The sequence below is a fragment of the Fusarium oxysporum genome, chromosome 4 (assembly GCF_000149955.1).
Source record: "Fusarium oxysporum f. sp. lycopersici 4287 chromosome 4, whole genome shotgun sequence".
Lineage (NCBI taxonomy): Eukaryota > Fungi > Ascomycota > Sordariomycetes > Hypocreales > Nectriaceae > Fusarium > Fusarium oxysporum.
In genome coordinates, this window is record NC_030989.1 from 2,055,848 (window position 1) to 2,073,989 (window position 18,142).

At 48.6% G+C, this 18,142-nt stretch overlaps 9 protein-coding genes across 9 annotated transcripts; 6 read left to right on the plus strand and 3 right to left on the minus strand.

The window, feature by feature from the left end:
- Positions 1–422: 422 nt before the first annotated feature.
- On the minus strand, positions 423–1,218 carry FOXG_08089 (uncharacterized protein; the record flags this gene model as incomplete). Its single annotated transcript, XM_018386835.1, has 4 exons — positions 423–526; positions 580–768; positions 826–945; positions 1,008–1,218. The coding sequence occupies 4 exons, from the start codon at positions 1,216–1,218 to the stop codon at positions 423–425; spliced, it is 624 nt and encodes a 207-aa protein (XP_018244033.1).
- Positions 1,219–1,403: 185 nt separating this feature from the next.
- On the plus strand, positions 1,404–3,134 carry FOXG_08090 (tRNA (guanine-N(1)-)-methyltransferase). The gene has a single exon (XM_018386836.1). It carries the CDS (start codon positions 1,754–1,756, stop codon positions 2,987–2,989), a length of 1,236 nt encoding a protein of 411 aa, XP_018244034.1. The 5' UTR covers positions 1,404–1,753; the 3' UTR covers positions 2,990–3,134.
- On the minus strand, positions 3,091–4,866 carry FOXG_08091 (DNA primase small subunit; the record flags this gene model as incomplete). The annotated part of the gene is made up of 4 exons (XM_018386837.1): positions 4,494–4,866; positions 4,250–4,444; positions 3,755–4,201; positions 3,091–3,703 (listed from the first exon to the last, which is right to left on the minus strand). Exons 1-4 carry the CDS (start codon positions 4,736–4,738, stop codon positions 3,091–3,093), a joined length of 1,500 nt encoding a protein of 499 aa, XP_018244035.1. The 5' UTR covers positions 4,739–4,866.
- Positions 4,867–5,010: 144 nt separating this feature from the next.
- On the minus strand, positions 5,011–8,640 carry FOXG_08092 (uncharacterized protein). The gene is made up of 2 exons (XM_018386838.1): positions 8,296–8,640; positions 5,011–8,244 (listed from the first exon to the last, which is right to left on the minus strand). The coding sequence occupies exons 1-2, from the start codon at positions 8,539–8,541 to the stop codon at positions 5,173–5,175; spliced, it is 3,318 nt and encodes a 1,105-aa protein (XP_018244036.1). The 5' UTR covers positions 8,542–8,640; the 3' UTR covers positions 5,011–5,172.
- Positions 8,641–9,588: 948 nt separating this feature from the next.
- FOXG_08093 (uncharacterized protein) lies at positions 9,589–11,198 on the plus strand. Its single transcript, XM_018386839.1, has 2 exons — positions 9,589–9,747; positions 9,814–11,198. The coding sequence occupies exon 2, from the start codon at positions 10,004–10,006 to the stop codon at positions 10,796–10,798; it is 795 nt and encodes a 264-aa protein (XP_018244037.1). The 5' UTR covers positions 9,589–9,747; positions 9,814–10,003; the 3' UTR covers positions 10,799–11,198.
- A 732-nt stretch (positions 11,199–11,930) lies between these two features.
- On the plus strand, positions 11,931–13,603 carry FOXG_08094 (uncharacterized protein; the record flags this gene model as incomplete). The annotated part of the gene is made up of 3 exons (XM_018386840.1): positions 11,931–11,990; positions 12,047–13,414; positions 13,472–13,603. 3 exons carry the CDS (start codon positions 11,931–11,933, stop codon positions 13,601–13,603), a joined length of 1,560 nt encoding a protein of 519 aa, XP_018244038.1.
- A 717-nt stretch (positions 13,604–14,320) lies between these two features.
- FOXG_08095 (uncharacterized protein) lies at positions 14,321–14,783 on the plus strand (the record flags this gene model as incomplete). The annotated part of the gene is made up of 2 exons (XM_018386841.1): positions 14,321–14,577; positions 14,759–14,783. The coding sequence occupies 2 exons, from the start codon at positions 14,321–14,323 to the stop codon at positions 14,781–14,783; spliced, it is 282 nt and encodes a 93-aa protein (XP_018244039.1).
- A 101-nt stretch (positions 14,784–14,884) lies between these two features.
- FOXG_19570 (uncharacterized protein) lies at positions 14,885–16,021 on the plus strand (the record flags this gene model as incomplete). The annotated part of the gene is made up of 1 exon (XM_018399807.1): positions 14,885–16,021. The coding sequence occupies one exon, from the start codon at positions 14,885–14,887 to the stop codon at positions 16,019–16,021; it is 1,137 nt and encodes a 378-aa protein (XP_018244040.1).
- A 608-nt stretch (positions 16,022–16,629) lies between these two features.
- FOXG_08096 (uncharacterized protein) lies at positions 16,630–17,732 on the plus strand. The gene has a single exon (XM_018386842.1). The coding sequence runs from the start codon at positions 16,699–16,701 to the stop codon at positions 17,533–17,535; it is 837 nt and encodes a 278-aa protein (XP_018244041.1). The 5' UTR covers positions 16,630–16,698; the 3' UTR covers positions 17,536–17,732.
- The last annotated feature ends 410 nt before the right edge of the window (positions 17,733–18,142 follow it).

The window sequence follows — 18,142 nt, forward strand, 5'->3', positions numbered from 1 at the left end:
AGAAACAGGGATATACGTGACCTACCTTATGATATCATAACTTGTGGTATTTCCTCAATGATAGAGAGCTATGCAGGTAATCTACCATGGTCAGCGAATAGTCCAAAATAACGTCATCAGAACCATGCGAATCAATAGGGGACTGTGCTCAGGATGTAGATAATGGTGAGGTTTGGAATCATTTTGATCATAAACAGCCTCTGACTCGGTGTATCATCATTGCAAAATGGGGAGGGACGAATGAAAGCTCAGATGACATACCTTTTGAGAGAGAACTGACTGCCCAAGCGTGAGTTGGCACAGTTCAGAGCTTCACATGGAAACAAAACAAAACTCCAATTCTCTAGTGTAGCATCTCTTCCTCGCCCAGAAGAGTTATGTACAATCGCTCCCGTCCCTTTCGCCCGCTTGTCGCTTCGTGCTTATTGGCTACCCTCGACAGTCGCCTTAATGGGGTTAATCTCAACACCGTACTTCTCACTAAGTCGCTCTGCTCTTCGCTCCTCATATCCAGGAGGTCGGATGCCTATCAAAGTGTGAGAGGATGTCCGTCCACATCGGACGTCGTGCGCGACTTACCTCGACCCTCGCCAATCTCTGAAATAGTCTGCTCAATTGGCAGTCGGGTGCTTCGTCGGATGATCTCCTTGCGCTCGAATTCGTCGTCCTCTCTCTTAAAGCTATCGTATCGGCCGCCGAGGTAGTGGAACATACCCTGGAAGATTGCGAGACCACCACCAAGTCCCATAACAACGGGCATTCGTCTCGCTGCAGCGTGTTAAATCATGCGGTTTTTGCGATTTGAGGTACAAGATCAGGTCATACTGGGAAGGCCGAGAACTGAACCCAGGGCAAAGCCACCGAGAGCAGCAGAGAAGGCGTCGTCCTTTTCGCGGAGGTTCATTGAGCTTCGTGAGACGAAGACATATGCGGCGGGAGCGGCGGCTATATGACATAATTAGTACCGCTAAACCTCCAATTGGTCTTGTCCACCACATCTATCGTACCTCCAATACCGATAATATGAGCACCTCGGGTGAAGACGCTCAAGATGCCGACATTGTTCTTGGCCATGGCATTCTTGACGGAGGAGAGGAAGAGACCACTGAGAGCACCGATCACACCAGCCTTTGCGGTGTCATCGAGGACATCGTGAGGCTTGAAAAGGTTTTCGGCCTTCTTGTGAGCCTTCCAATTCGCGCTCGACGGGTGCTCCATTGCGAATGCTGTGAGGGAGAGGAGTTGGGAGCTTTTATTTCTTGGACCTGAGGTTGAAGCCGAGCTATGGAAACTGTAGGATTGAGATGCCTCCACAGGAACACGTGACGTTGGTCATTCAATTGCTCTGCTCTTATTGGCCCAAGAGAGCTAGATGAAATTCAAGTCCGCTGTCGCGGTACGTACCTCCATCGTGCCCCACCATCACTGGACTCAGTGAGAAAAATTGGCTATGGGCTTAACAAAGATAGTCTTTCTCCCGAGCTTTAAATCTGGGTAGAGCTATTCGACGGATATGCCATTGACTCATATAGAGGCTTGGCTCCTATTACGTTCATACAATTATCCAACTTCCGAGACTGCTCGATAATAAGATCGTTACGCAGCTCATTTTCCTATTCGACGTTATCCTGGCAAACCTCTTATACGACTTATCTAAGAGAAGTTATCCTGAACTTAGAATCAATTCATCAACTCAATTCGCCACATATTGGTTTCCTGTATAGATAAGATCGAAAGAATTGATTCTCCCAAGATGGAACCAACAACAAGTGAAGGAGAGACAGGTCAACCTCATCATCAGGAAACACCTTCACTACCAGAAAACTCAGCCAACACTGGACATAGTGAGCAAACAGTCACCACCGACTCTCACACAAAGCCAACAGATAATGTGCCCCTTACAGAGGGCTCAACTATTCCTCAAAAACGGCCTGCGGATGACGAAGCCGCCGAGCCTATGTCCAAGAACGCTCTGAAGCGTTTGAGAAAACAGCAGCAATGGGAAGCCGGAAAAGAGGAGCGCAAGCAGAAGCGAAAGGATAGCCGAGTCGCACGCAAAGTCCGCAAGCGTGAAGAAAGGGCAGCGCTTATCGCCCAGGGCATTGATCCAAACGCCAATAAGCAGCAGAAACCTCCTTCAGTTAACGTGCCTGTCACACTCATCTTCGACTGTGACTTTGAGCAGTACATGCGTGAGAAGGAGCTCATTTCACTCGGCAGCCAAATCACCAGGTCATACTCAGAGAACAAAAATGCGAGATATCGCACACACATCTTCGTTTCGGGTTGGAATGGAAAACTGGCTGAGCGGTTCCACCAGATCCTCGATGACAAACACAAGAACTGGAAAGGGATTGACTTTGTGGACGGAGATTTTATCGAGTGTGCGAAGCAGGCTCGGGAGAAGATGAAGGACCCAAGCGACCACATGGTCGATCAACTCCAGAGGAGCTTGGACAACAAAATCCCATGGGTGAGGGACGAAAAGGACCCTCTCCCCTTGCCTGATCCCGAGCCAGAGCCCTCTCCTGAATACCAGGACATCGTTTACCTATCATCAGACTCACCTTACACACTCGAACGCCTCGAGCCCAACACAAGCTATGTCATCGGCGGCCTCGTCGACAAGAACCGTGAAAAGGGGCTGTGCTACAAACGAGCAAGGGAACGTGGCATCCGAACGGCTCGGCTGCCTATCGGCCAGTACATGGTGATGCAGAGCCGGACGGTTCTAGCGACAAACCACGTCGTCGAGATCATGCTAAAGTGGCTTGAGTATGAGAACTGGGGCGATGCATTTTTGAGTGTCATCCCTAAGCGCAAGGGCGGTCACTTAAGAGACCAGATGGGCGATTCAGGTGAGGCAGAAGAAGCTGAGGGGGCAGTGGTCGAGGAGGTTGAGGAGGAGGATCAAGAGATCAAGGACCCTGATGCTGAGGAGACCACTCCTCAAACCAATACCCCTGAAGTCGAAGCTCCCTCAAAGTAGAAACATCTGTATTATTGCCGTGCTGCGCCAGCCAGTTCCAAAAGCAAATACCAAATATACCAAATATACTGTTCATAAGTCTGTCCCATCTCATATCGCATCTAAAAGTCCATGCTTTCATCCTCCCGCTCCCGCTTAACCTTTACATCCTTCTCATCCTTCATCAAACCATTAACAAAGTGTCTGAACTGCTCAATATATGGCTTCAGGCTTGTCTTTTCCCAGTCAGCTGTGCCTTTACCACCCTCCTCCTCCTCTCCCTTCCAGGAGTCGATCTCCGCCAAAAGATCCTGCACCGTAGGCACACCTAGAGGATCAAAGTCCTCGAGATTCTTCGTGTTAATGGGCACACAAACTCGGCCAGTACCGGGATGCACGACAAAAGGACTCTTCAGCAAATGGTTGAGTTTCTTGCTGACTTCAATATCCAGTCGAGGGTAGGTGTACTCCAAGACAATGTCCTGCTTGGCTTCAAGGAGCTGTCTGGCGTCGAGGTTTTTGCTGGCGCCCGACTTTGCTACTGCGTCAATGTCTGCCCATTTTGAGGCTGATGCACGTCCTGGAGCAGCATCCCATTTCCTTCGTAGTGATTCGTTGAGGTTCTGGTTTGGAAGAAGCTGTAGCAGCTTCTCGGATTGCTCAGCAGAAGCCCATGGGTCTTGGACATCAAGAACGTCTTCTTGGAAATGAGTTTTCAGGATCTCCAGGCTTCGCCTACAACGAATTAGTACATCGTCTTCACAAGAGTCTAGCTCATGAACTCACGCTAAATGAGGATGCAATGGCCTCCTCACATTCACCTTCTTTCCGCTCTGAGCACCTCCCTTGACCACCTCTAGGTAGCCTGCAATTGCTCTTCTCTTCTGATCGTCCATGCTTCGAACCTTCCTATCGCAAACCCAGGCGTGAGCACCTCGTCGTCCTGAGTACACCCACATGATATGCTTGAAGCCAAAGTCTTCCCTCAGCGCAACATCTACCACTTTAATAGCCATTGTCATGAACTGCCAACACTTGTTGCAGATATTCGCCTTATCACAGCATGTTCGAATATCATCGTAATCTGTCAAATCTATATCGAAACATAGCTCTTTCGCGAGGGGCTTGAAGGCGGATGAGTTGCGGAGTTGCTTTCGGTCGCGGGGATTGGTGGTGTACACTGGTCCGATTTCGAAACGAGAGGGCATTAGTCGGAGAACGTCCTTGCGAAGCCTGTAAAAATATGAGGGTTAAATCGCAATGAGCAACAAGGTCACGTACATATCGGCGGTAGGGAAGGATTGGTATCGGAGGTAGGCATCGTTCTGGAGGGTGAAAGCGAACTCTCGGTTGCCAAAGTCGTTTGTTGGGGTTGGGCTGTGATTGAGCCACTGAAATAGGTATCGCCATGGGAATAATCGCTGATAGAAGCTTCGCATGACTTCAGGATCTGAGGCTTTCAATGTCATAGCATCGCTATAACCAATTAGTTCAACCGCTGTGCCCAAACGTGGATTTTACGTACAAAAGCGGTGCAACTTGTGAGCTGGGCTGAACAGCTGCAGAACTGGGGAATTCCTCGTCCGAGTCGACATCATCGAATAGGTCCTCGAGTTGTTTGGCTTCCTTCTTGACGTCTTCTGTCTCGTTCATTTTGACATCAGCCTCCGGCGCATTAGGAGTCTCATCAGAGATTCCTGTCTCCTCCGTAGGCTCGTCCTTAACGTTACTTGGGGATGACATGGCTTCTGCTTCGATAGAATGGGGCATTTTGATTAACCGACAGCAATTGTAGTTGTGATCAGTTTCGGAGCGCCTATGAATTCTAAGTTGTCGTTGCTGGTTGTCGCAGTGATGGGACTGGAAGATAGACTAAAGATAGTGGTAGAGGGGTGAAAGTGAAACGCGTTAGACGCGTCTTTTCGCGTAAAGCTGTTTCCACTACTGGCAATTAAGCGAGGTACGTATCCTTTATCATCCCACCAAATAGATTCAATCATAGACAACGATCTTATAAGCTATCAATCAGATTCCATTTGCTCCGTAAAGATAGGGCCACCTCAAAATGTGAAGTAAAGTTCGACGCCTGACGTAAAAATGTACTTTTTAAAAACATTTCTCAAGATAAAGCCTGAGTCTGTATCTCGATCTATATGCATGGGTATTCTCCAATATGTCTGCACCTCTTGAACGATGCGTCAGCTTTACTCGACTTCCTCAATCTTTCTAATCATATCGCCACCAATCCTAGCAATCTCTGACAACACTGCCTTACGGTTCACCACGACTACATCTCCATCCTCATCGGTTACCTTGTGGAAATTATAAGGTAGACCAGCTCGGAACTTCTGCTGCTGAAGCTTTGGGTTCCAGATAGCCCCTATCACAGCATCGTCCTCGTCGCTGTTGTTGGTTCCCCGGAAGAACACAAGTGAATCGTCGTATACACGCTGTAGCTCCTCCATCAATACGTCGACAGGATGAGCACGGATTGGGAGTGGTGCGCGACCTGTGCGATCATCAAGGTTCTTGAACTGGGAGTGACGGCGGGCTGAGGGGTCAGAAGCAGCCTCTCGAAGTATTGAGCGAATAGCTTTTCGAGAAAGATGTAAAAGAACATCGTAGTCTTCGAGAGAAGTTTCAAATAGCTCAGTAGCATCAATACGGTATCCGCTGTCCTTCACAAGTTTGCATGCGGCCTTAGCCAGTCGGGTCATACGTGAGGCGATGAGCTTAGAAGGTCCATTGCGGGTATAAGCGAGGCCAGAAGTGTCATTGGAGGTGGCAACAAACATGACTGTGTGGTTCATGTTGGGATCCTTTTTGCGCCGAGACTCAAGCTCTTTGCGAATGTTATGGCGATCATCATCAGTCAGCTCCTCTGCAGAGTCGACGATCAGAGGCTCATCACGCCAATCCCAGCGCGACAGGAATGTCAGGGTGCGTAAGAAACCTGTTGAGGCACTCGTGGGGGCTCTCCATGGGTATGGTTGTAAGAACACGTGCAGAACGAAGAGCTCAATAAGCTCCTCACTGATGTGGCTTGAAAGCTTGTGAGAGTTGAACCAGTGCTTTACCAAGCGGATAGTCTGTGATAGAGGATGAAGGCGTGTGCAAAAAGTTGAGATAGTCTGTGTATGAATTGGTAGGGTAGCAAAGAACCAGTTGGTCCTAGCAAGGACCGCTTCCGACTCCTCTCGAATGTGAGCATCAAGCGTTTTGTTCTTGATTTGGCGCTCAAGGAGGGTATCTTCCAAGTCTGCATGGATTCTCAACCTGAATGCCGCACCAGATTCATAGATAATATCGAGATATGCCAGATTCTCGATACCAATCTCCTTGTTATCTCGGCCAAGATAGGTTGTAATGTTTTCTTTCGCCGCCGTGAGACGCCTGTCGAAGTCCAGCAAAAACTCAATCTTGGTCTCTTGAATGGCCACTAGATTCTCGGGCCATCGATTCGACGCCTCGAAATAGAGGTTCACATCTATAGGCTCAATAGTACCTGTGTGGAAGCCAGGGCTTGGAGCATCAACTGAAGCATATCTAGCAGCTGGTGAAACCGGCGAAAGCTGTCTAATTTGCAGTGGCAGTTCTTCAAGGTTTCGAATATCGTATTCGAGGGTCTGGAACGCTCTTCGGGCAGTATCGAAAGCCTCCTTATCCATATGAGAGAAGGTGACAATGTTGGAGAAGCCAGCCCCAAAAGCAATAATATCTTCGCTGGCAACCTTCAAGTGTCGTTTCAAGGTGTGCGCTGCAATTTCCCCGCAGATCTGGAACGGAACTTTGCTTGACCACTCAACGCATTCAAGGATACTGCCATCCTTGAAACGACGCAGCTCGGCCTTCTCGCCCCAAAATTGTCGGAACTTGGCAGCTTCTTTTTGTTCTTCTGCTGCGGGACCATGCTCCATCTGTCTGGACATCTGGGCGAATTCGAACATGACACCAAATTGAAGCTTACCAGAATTTGAAGTTGGCGCGGAGCCCAACGACCACCCAGCTCTGGTAGGCAATTGGAAATGCACGAGATGAGCACGAGGGCCGTAGGCCTTCGTGAGTACCTTGTGTGCTTCTAGGCTAAAGTCCCATGCAGGTCCTCTGCAGTCAGTAGAGCTATTGGACTTAGCAATATCCTTGCTCTTAATCTCAAAGATAGCATCGAATGTCTGGAGAGGAGCATCAGACTTGACAATGAATGTCGGTTCAAACTTGTCGGCAGCTTCGTCAGCGAGGAGGTCGGTGGTGGACTTGGCGTGCATTTGAAGTAGACTCGCAGACCAGGGACTCATCTTTGACAGTACATTGAGTTCTCGAATTGGGTCATACATGACAGGGCCAGCTTCTCGGACAGAGTCGGCACTTATCTTCGAGGATCCAAAAACGAAAGGCGTCTTGTTGAAATCAGTGGCCGAAAGGAACTGAATAGCAGCCTTGAAAAGTTCAGTGCTGCTAAGAGAGTTTGAAAGCGCTGCATGCCCATTCCGTCCACCCATCTGAAGCAAGAGAGCAATCATGACAGACCACTCAAAATGACCAAATCCGCCTTGCGAGATGGAACTTCCGAAACCCCTCTGCTGCAGCCAGATTCTTCCCAATACACAGGCATCAGTCAGGGCGGGGCACTCGTTTTTGGCGTGTGTAAGAACACGCAGGTAAGAGATGAACGTCTCCTCAGCTTTCAAAGTAGAGTTATAGAAAGGAGTCCTAGCCTGGGTCTTTTTGTCGTCGGACTCTCCACTTCGGTTGTTGTTAGAGCGAGGAAGTAGCTTCGACTTGGGGAAAAGGCCATCAGGAGCGCAAGGGATGAGTCGAATAGTATACGGGGATTTCATAACCTTCGCCTTCTTCTTGGAAGCCTTCCCATTGATCTCCTTGGCATCGGTCTCCTCCTCCTCGGCCTTGGGTCGAAGTGCAAGTACAGGCAGAAGCGGGTTCTCGTTCAGGTATTCAAAGCCGATATCCATCGAGTCTCCCAACTCTTTCTTGACGTTGGCGGCGATGTAGGCGATGTAGTATGCTCGGCGGTAAAAATATCGCATACTTGTAAAGTCCTTCTCTTGGAACATAGTCTTCGGCATCTGAACTACCATATCGATGCCAAATTGCGCCTGGGACTTGACCATAGTCTTGGCGACATAGCTTCCCACGACATTATATGAACCTGGTTTCTCAAAGGAAAGCTTGTAGGGAGCATCTTTAGCAGGCTTCGGATCGGGGTAAGGAATGACGATGCGATGCTTCTTCTCAAAGCGGCTCGTGACTTCGGTGATCTAGAAAATCTGTTAGTCTTGAAGATCGGCGACTTTGCGTATAGTACGAACAGGTTCGGGTCCGTGGGGAGTCGCAGTGTCAATAGCTTCCTTCAGTCGATGAAGGTTTGCATCAACATGCTTCAATGCCTTCCCATAGTCAAGTTTCGCCTCCTTGAGTAGCTCGTCTGTTTGGAGGACAAAAGTGCTAGCGGTTGAGACTCTGGCAGAGCTGCGAGCCTCAAAATCAATGAGAGCATCGTGTCTCAGACCAGATCCAGAGTGGTCTAGCTTCCGACGCTTTGAACTGGACTCCATGACGGTTTAATTATGCGCCAGATGGTGGAAGGCGATTATCGACAATTTGGAGGTTCCTTGGTGTTGAAGCTGCCACTATTGACTTTGGTCCGCGCTCATGCTGTAATTTTTTTTCTGAAGCCAGGATCTGCGGGGCGATAAGAAGCTTATCGGAAACGGTACGTACTTCCACGTCTAACCAGTCTCAATCGGATCCAAGCATCATTTGATTTGGGTCAATACAATCATCGACTGTTCTCTTCTCGCGGACGTTCCTCTCCTTTCCTCCGGCGCGATCGTCGCGTATTCTCCTTTTGAGAAACTCACACCATATCTTCCCTGCACATAAATTATGCAGCTACTATTGTAAAGCACATTTCCAACCGTTCAGGCGATCACACTCAAAACAACTCCTTGCTTAATTATACCCGCCAAATAGAGCACGCCTTGCAGAACGCTCAGGCTAGTCCACTCTGATACCTGATACCAGCCAACTCTCTCGCCCTTTTCTTTGGTAACCCCCCATCCTTCACCTTCACGATCGATGATCGTCAAGCCATCAGTTCGAAACTGAGACATGTGAGGATTCATGTTGGTTAACCACTCTCAACTTTGTGTGTAAATTAAGAAACGCACTCTTCTGAGACAACTGTTTGATGACATGACCCGCGGAGGCGTGGGATTTCGGGTTGTTTACCATTCCAGTATAAACGCTACATTGACCAAATGAAGTCAAGGCCCTGATAATCAACCACAGCTTCAGCTCAGCTCGAGACACACGCTTGTTTATGTTTATGGTGATTGACTCCAGCCAAATCAAGACGCCAACAATGCAGCTCCTACAGTAGCTCTGCTCGTCTATGCATTAGCCTTCCAGAATGAGAACCCCTACTTGCCAAAGCGACCTAGTCGCTGCAGGTTTCTTCCGCCCTTGACGTCTTTAGCCTTTTAGACCTAGACGATTGGTCTTTGACGTAACACTGTCGTGTGTTTGTTTTGTTGTGTTTGAGTGTCTTGCCTTCTCCTTGCCTTAACCTCCATACCACTTAGCCTGAGTTGGCCTGGCAAGCCCCAGATGGCACCCACGCCAAGTTCCGTGCTTCCAGTCTCGAATCATTGCTTTTGTGGTGTTTTATGCAGTTGAAGGCACGCAGCATGTAAGGAGAGTTTGCGTTGGAGTTCTCGGAAATTGCCTCTTGTTCATCAAGAGGTGGCTATAAGAACAAGGTAACCCTGTCCATCAGCTTATGGCTGGCTCATGCAAACCATACATCTGATTGTTGAATAACTTAGATAGCTGTGGTTTCTTGTCCACTGGGCCTCGTCTCTAAGTCACGACGGGTATTTCTCCTTTTGTTAGACTATTGCCTCGCGGCGCGTCACGCTTTTCATCATAATACTGAACCTTGCCTGAATCACTTGACGCTTCTGTCGAAGAAATTCAGCGAGCCAGTGGAATTCAAAAATACATCCACTTGTCAAAATGGAGTCATACACAAAATCAAGACCATCTCTCACGCTTTCCTCATCAGCCATGGACCTTGACACAGATCGAAGAACACCGTCGCCGGTACCCTCACTAGGCTATGATGCTCTCAGCACACCCATAGCCGAGATGCCCACGCCGCCAGCTTTTGCTTCAACGTTCTCGCTGCCCATAAATGCCGCCAAGAACATGTCCCTCGAAACCTCTGCTTCTCCAAGAATTGCAAACGACAACGACTTGCTGCCTTCTTCGCTGCCTCAGACCGTAACGTGTGGAAGCGAGAGACCAGATATGTCTTGCATGGGAGGAACTCCCGACTTTCTCCTCCTGTACTGCTTCGACTTAGACAGAGCGGTAAGCTTTTACTCGCGTTGCTTCGGCTGGAAGTTCTTTGGGGACGTGAACGCCCAACAGTCTGATGACCCATATATGAAGCAATGGGGATCTTCACACTTTGACGTGCAGCCCATGAACTTCTTCAACTCAAGCCAGAGCGGAGGATCTCGCATCACAGGAGCCTTGATGCAAGTGAGAGACGCAGGAGACAGCCGCGCTCAGCTCGAATACAAGCGACAGATAGCCATGGCACGCGGTGTAACACCAGCATGCCACATCCGAGTGGCTGATCTGAGCGTTGCCGAGACGTTGGTCGAAAATAACTACGGCGAGATCAAGCAGTTGCGATACGGCGTTCGACAATGCATCATGGATATTGGGGAGTTTGTTGACCCTGAGGGGAACTTGATCGGACTGGTATCTCTTCACCCGGAGAATGCCACTACTGCTATGTAATGTGGATTGTCAAGCTAAATGGTGAGCTCTCATGGGAAATGGTTATTGTGGAGGATAAAGGAATACCCGGTGGTTCATTTTCATTCTTCCGCTCATGCGAGCATGTTTTAGGGAACTGCCACGATTTGCTTATAGAGCTAATGATGGTATTTGGAGTTTGGAGTTTGCGTCCAAAATATCATGGACACTTGGCGTTGTGTTGCAGAGAAGAAGGGAGGGAGTGCTGATAACCCCATGCTTCTAGCTCACCTTAGTAAGTTGGAAGTGAATTAGGTAGAGTCCATAGCCGACCTCGGATCGGAAAGCAACCGGGTCGGAAATCTAGGATATGCTCTGTAGTCACAACAATTACTACTAATACACATAATCACCAATGAATAAAACGGTGACTGAACCCCGAGATGTTCCTCTCCAAGCATCAGCAAGTTTTCCTAACAAAGCTAGCTTGTCAAGGTGAAAACCCGGCCTGTTTGGTTGTCATGAGAAGCCCTGTTCCGTCATGACAAGTCAACTCCCGAAACGAATAGCCGGTAGGTTCGGAAAACCCATTACCCGCCCACTAAATTACAGCGCCAGACTGGTCTGCCCCGGACTTGAGCCCCCGCTGTTCTCTCTGTCCTGCCACTCATGATCACTTTATCCTCGGTCTCCACAGGTAGAGATCGGGGAGATCCTCCACTTCGCTTCCGGTCAAAGGTGAAGGTTCTCTTGTACGGGCACCACCCGGCAGCCGTTAGAGGAGAGCTTAAGAGGGTGACCCGCCTAAATGTTCCTGTAAATGCTGTTTTGGTATCATACCGAATGCCGATTATCGCTTCCGAACTTTGGTCGCGGAATTGTATTTGAGCTTAGACGGAGGTCGATTTACGGCCAGAGCCGGCCTTAATAAACGGATATCCCCCGCCAACGGCCCGTCGATTTCTATCGCCATTGTCGGCTCAAGTTCTCTCTCATAACGTCTCTTCCTTTCTTACTCTCTGGTCTGTGTCTGGAAGAAAGAGCCCTGGCGCATGAAGCTCAATTGATCGTACAAATAAGCATATACTATAGCTACTCTCCTAACCGACAGCAGGGTTGTCGACACTGAAGCTATTCCCGACCTTCTCATCCGTCCTCTCCAAACACACACATCATGTCTTCCTCAGCTTTTCGGTTACGGACCCTCCGAGCCTTTGCTCGCAATCCCACCAACGTAGGTCTCTCAGGCAACTCAATGCGCATCTCCAGTGTATACTAACAATTCTCAAGCCTAATGCCGTCCTCGCACGATCCTTCTCGGCAACCGCTCGCCGCGCCGAGATCAACAAGGTCTTCCCCTCTGCCAAGGAAGCTCTCAAGGACATGAAGCCCAACACAACCCTTCTCTGTGGTGGTTTCGGTCTCTGCGGTGTTCCTGACTCTCTCATCAACGAGGTTCTCGAGAAGCCTGAAATCAAGGGTCTCACAGCCGTCTCCAACAATGCCGGTACCGACAACTTTGGTCTCGGCAGACTTCTCAAGACTAAGCAAATCCGCAAGATGATTGCTAGCTACATTGGCGAGAACAAGACCTTTGAAAAGATGTACCTCACTGGTGAGGTCGAGCTTGAGCTGACCCCTCAGGGAACTCTCGCTGAGCGATGTGCCGCTGGTGGTAAGGGTGTGCCCGCCTTTTACACCCCTGCTGCCTTTGGCACAGTTGTTCAGACTGGTGATCTTCCTCTGCGCAACAAGCCTGATGGTTCTCCTGATGTCTACTCTTACCCCAAGGATGTCAAGGTCTTCAAGGGAAAGTCTTACCTTCTGGAGGAGAGCATTGACGGTGACTATGCCTTCGTCAAGGCCTACAAGGCTGACAAGCTTGGTAACTGTCAATTCCGTCTCGCTGCCCACAACTTCAACGGCGCCATGGGCCGCAACGCCAAGATGACCATTGTCGAAGCTGAGCACATCGTTGAGCCCGGTGAGATTCCTCCTGAGGCTGTCCACCTGCCCGGTATCTACGTTAAGCGTGTCATTCAGAGCACGGAGGAGAAGTCGATCGAGAAGTACACCTGGGCTAAGGACCCTAACGACCCCGAGGCTACCAAGGCCCTTGGCTCTGGTGACACAGCTGCCAAGCGTGAGCGCATCGTTCGCCGTGCTGCTAAGGAGTTCAAGAACGGCATGTACGCTAACCTGGGTATTGGTATGCCTATGCTCGCCCCTGGCTTTGTCGGTCCCGAGGTCGAGGTTCAGCTCCAGTCTGAGAACGGTATCCTTGGCCTAGGCCCTTATCCTCAAAAGGGCCAGGAGGATGCTGACCTGATCAACGCTGGCAAGGAGACCGTTACTCTCAAGCCCGGTGCTGCTGTCTTCGGTAGCGAGGAGAGCTTTGGTATGATTCGCAGCGGCCGTATCAACCTCACTATCCTTGGAGCTATGCAGGTCAGTGCCACTGGTGATCTTGCCAACTGGATGCTTCCCGGAAAGGTCAAGGGCTTCGGTGGTGCCATGGATCTTGTCAGCAACCCCAGTGAGACCAAGGTTGTTGTGACAATGGAGCACACAGACAAGAAGGGTAACCCCAAGATTGTCAAGCAGTGCGCGTTCCCTCTGACTGGACGTGCTTGTGTGTCGAGAATTATTACTGAGCTGGTGAGTTTCCCCAAATCTTCATGTCATCAGTTAATGATATACTAACTCTCATCCCAGGGTGTGTTCGATGTCGACTTCGCCAACGGCCTTACCCTTATCGAGATCGCAGACGGTGTCACAGTTGACGAGGTCAAGAGCAAGACAGAGGCTCCCTTCCACGTCGCCGAGGACCTCAAGCCCATGCTATAGATGACGCAAATAAAAGAGAAGGAACGATATTACGATTGGATACCATAGCGCACGGTCATGTGAAAAGTCTTTTGAAGAAGGATTACCCGGCTTTGAGATAACAAGGTTGCGGATTGGAAAGAGGGTCTGATGGCTGAAGCCATCACATCAGAGGGCGGCCGTTACCAGCCACTGTTTGAGCGGCTTCGCTTGTTCCCGTTGATGCATGGGAAAACGATAAGCTTGTTCAGACGGTGTTTCCGCGAGGGAGTACAGTTAAAGATTTTAAGCGACAAACAATATAAAAAAAATCAAAATAACCCAATGAGAGACTACATGTGCCATACTTGATTATTTTTCTTTGGTTTATGCACAAAAGTCGGCTCATCAACTATAGGTAGGTAGCTCCTTCTTGTCGGTGTTAGAGGTAGTGAAACGCACCTCAGGGAGAAAGAAAACTTCTGATATTAAATCAGGGTGCCAAAATAAACTGGTCTAAAGGCTTACTAAGATATACTAAACTTACCTAGGTCTTTTTATCACTTAGAAAAGTTATCCTAAGTTTTCCTGCCTCCCCTTGACGCAGTCTCAATTCAGTCAGCACTTCAACAACCAAAACTTGGCCTTTTTCTCATAACTTCATATATGATCCCATTGTAAGCTTATACGATTCCGACATAAATCCGAATAATTTTTATTTCCAAGTTTCTATTGTATGGTTTTTCTCTCAAATCAGCCATGTTCGAAGATGCTGGTCCAGCGTTCAGGGAATATCTCATGACCCGGGAGGCTCTTACGGCTGAGAGCAATGCAGACTGGAGCCGGCGTCGTCCATACCCTTCCTTCAAGCCTCGAGGCATAAAGGGACCTCGATCTTTGGTGGACATAGCTATCAGTGTTGTTGGCGATAATTTCGGCAAGATTCGCTCTATTACCCATCTTGAGTCATTGCCAAAAGTCATACTATGGCGCATTTGGAGGTATCTCGAGGCAAGGTCAGTACATCCAAGATAAAAGTGCTATCACCAGCATTGTGTTTATCCCCCATTTTACCCATGCCATTGTTCAATACCAAGAAGTCCTCGGTCCTTCATCTTCTATCTTATTCTTATTCTTATTCTTATTCTTATTCTTATCCACCTTCTAAGAATCATGCAATAAACACTTCTCACCCAGCGCATTAACATCAACAGCCTGGTAACCTGCGGATGGCACGGAAAACATCTAGAGATCTGCGACTGATACTGATACTGAAGTAGAGGAGTGTCTCTCCATGCTTGGAGGTACCTCTCTAAACTCCTTATGGACGGAGGAGACGACAAGAATCTTGGCCTGTACCGCTTTCGACAGCACATATGCCATCCTGGCAACGATCTCACCCGCTACACTCAACCTCTAACAGCACCGCCCTCAGACTTCATAACACACATAGTCATCGCTGGCGGTTGCACCTTCAATACCCATGACCTTCTAGGTCTGGCCGACATGCCTAACCTCGGTGTCCTCGAGATAATCCAGCCAACAGAGCGGACTGCGTTCCCAAATATTTCGGACCGTCTTGTCCGGGGATGGTCTGAGAAACCTGATCCATTCCCCTTGCTTCGAGTATTGCGAATATGGGGAGATGAGACGACATCCAAAGCATCTCTACAATGGGTGTCAAAATTCCCTTCTCTTGCCATGTACGACGTAATTGGTGCAAGGGACTCGTGGGACGCCAGTAAGGTGGCAGCGCAAGAACATGGGTGGGAGCAGGCAGATGCACCGCCACATAGGTTGGACGATTCACTGTTACGGTATCTCATGCTCTTTGTGCCGCTAGAGGAAACCCGTGACAGAAATCTGCGTGACCTCGCTGCAAGTATCGATAATGACTTGGTGTCGTTGTGCAGCGACTCGCGATGCGCTGTTAAATTCGTTCAGGATCGTCAGGCACCACTTCTTCTTAACTACCTCTGCGATACTGCAAAGGAGAATACGCCTTGGTGGGATACTGATGCTGCATCTCGAGAAGCTCGCACATGCCATGGGGTTGCATTTGAGGCTTGGGCATTTTGGCTTTACTCCTTTCTCGGTCAACTTTGTTCTGATCAAGATTTGGAAGCCCGTGGGGCGCTCCCCTACACCTACAAGGCTGTAGCAGGTCCCTTCATTCTCCCCTCACGGCCTATTGCATGTCTTCACTTGGGTCACACTTCCCAACGTGGTGGTATTGATACGAGACCATCATATATCAGCCGGGGGCTATTCGCAACACGACAATTCACGTTTACACGAAAATCTGTGATTCAAACGTCCAATGGGGAGAAGCCAGCTACAATACCGAAGAAAGGAGTCAACTTAGTGTGTTCAGAGAGGTCCGCACCTATGCTGGCAACAAGGAAGGCAAAGAGAAAACGCGTTGTTGATGTTTTGGAGGATATGGGCCTGGTGGGTTAGAATAACATGACATATAAGTCTCTCTCATATTAATATTATGGTATCTTAACCTAAGTTTTGGTCTGGCTTCTCTAAGCTTTATATATTTTAGTATCTTATGCTAAATTTAGTCTGGTTTCTCTAAGCTTTATCATAATCTTATTTGTCTTATTAAAACTTAGAGTACGCTTCAGCTATTCATTTCATGTATTAGGTTTTACTACGATGCGCTCATTAAGTAACAACGATTAACTTCCCTCTTGCTTTTCCGCCCCTGAATGCATAATGTTTGATGATGTTCTGGGTGGACGTGATTCATTGATAGTCTGGAACACTGGCCGGTGAACAAACTCCTTTTGTTGTGTCAAAGTACAGCGAACCATGTTCTGCCGTAACAAAGCGACAGTTTTGAGGTATATACAAGGAGACACTTTCTCAACGTCCTCTGTAAGTTTAGTAGAATTACTCAAACTCGTAAAATCAAATCATACGTATCTCTTTGTTGACTCCCGTAAGTCTTCCATGGTCTCGCAACCTATATATTCCCTTGCTCGTCTCTTCGAAATGGGCTTTTCCTGTAAAGTTCACATTTTGTACCTCAAAATCTCAACTGCCAGTCCCTGGGTATAAACATCCATACACTCACTTTACCATTGAGGATACAACACTAGAAGTGCCGTTTTCTGTAGAGAGCAGAAATGCCGGACTCTAACATGACCAGTCATGATGGCTCAGCATCATGCTTCGCTTTCCCTGCCCCCCTCACCGCTCTAACTTTCTTCAACAGCGATCTGACGGACTCTGTTCTACTGAGTGATGAGGGCTTCATCAGTGACGATGATGATCCTGACGATGAGTTCTCCGTCCCTTTGACCTATTTGACAACGTTTCCTGTTGAGCGATTTCTTTCACCGCTGCCCGAGTCTAGGAGTACCAGCACGTCGTCGATGAGCCCAGAACCCAATTGTAGCTCACAGTACGGTCTATCTGAAAGCGACCCAGATATCGGCAACACAGAACCCCAAATGAAATACCCCGATCATGACTGCTTGTCCTCAGGCTCCTCTAGTTCCAGTTCTGAAAGCGATGACGACTCTGACATCCTTGCGTCCTCTCGTCGTTGTTTCCAGGAGGGCAATAGCCCAAATAAGCCACTCAGAACCCAGACGATTGTGTCACCAACACCAAGACTCAACACGGAAACATTTTCCGAGCCTGACTCAGATCTGCCGTCGTATCATGTGCACCAACTTGACTGGAATCATCCGGTCCATGTTGGTAAGCTCCGCAAGCGCAGCGACCAACATAACAGGGAGATCAAAGCACTCGTTTGGGACACGTACCACATATTCAGACCGGCGGATATCCCTGGGAGCTCTCGGTATAGAACAGAGCTGAAGGACTGGCGAAGACTACGCCGAGAATATATCATGAACAACCCAACTGCTCAGCAGCAAGCGTGGAGTCAACGGCTTCTACTAGCGTTGTCGGATCTGATTAAGAAAAGAAATAGCTTCTTTGGCAAGAGACCCTAAGGAGCAGACAGATGTACGTATTGCAGAACACGAAACGTGTAAAAAATACTTGATGGCCCAATGTGAGAAAGGTTTGGAGGCGTGGCTTTCGTGAGAAACCGCTGTCTGTTGGTTATTCTAACACATATACCGAGATAGGTTAACATTGGCATCGCAACCTCGAAGAAAGGGGATATATTCAGTGTCAAACATCCAATGCTAATGAAAACCAGCGTCGAGCTGATTATCAATAGATCCATGCATCATATGACGAGTCAATGTGAAGAGTGGGTGTAATGAGTAGCCTACCCTATAGAGACATGAGAATGTCGACATTTCTCAAAATTTTCATGGTAAAATGCATGATTGATCTGCAAAACAGATGTCAATCATATTTTCATCCACGAACTCCAAAACGAAGAGCGGGTGCAGGTAGAGTTTTAGGAGTTTACCCAAGGTAGGTTTAGATTTTCACGGTTTGCGGATTTTAGGGAGATACCACTGCAGCATTTACCCTTCGCTGAGAGTCTATGGTCACTTTAGAATGAGGATAGCATGGCGCAAGCATATGAAGCTATAAGTATGCCTGACAAGTGATGAAGCAAGCATCCATGCTCTCGCATATCCA

Bases quoted from the DNA above. Each gene is read 5' to 3' on its own strand.
- FOXG_08096 (XM_018386842.1), top strand. From the start codon at position 16,699: ATGCCGGACTCTAACATGACCAGTCATGATGGCTCAGCATCATGCTTC.
- FOXG_08090 (XM_018386836.1), top strand. From the start codon at position 1,754: ATGGAACCAACAACAAGTGAAGGAGAGACAGGTCAACCTCATCATCAG.
- FOXG_08093 (XM_018386839.1), top strand. From the start codon at position 10,004: ATGGAGTCATACACAAAATCAAGACCATCTCTCACGCTTTCCTCATCA.
- FOXG_08092 (XM_018386838.1), bottom strand. From the start codon at position 8,541: ATGGAGTCCAGTTCAAAGCGTCGGAAGCTAGACCACTCTGGATCTGGT. The intron at 8,245-8,295 runs GTTCGTACTATA...CAGATTTTCTAG, and splicing joins CTCCCCACGGACCCGAACCT to ATCACCGAAGTCACGAGCCG.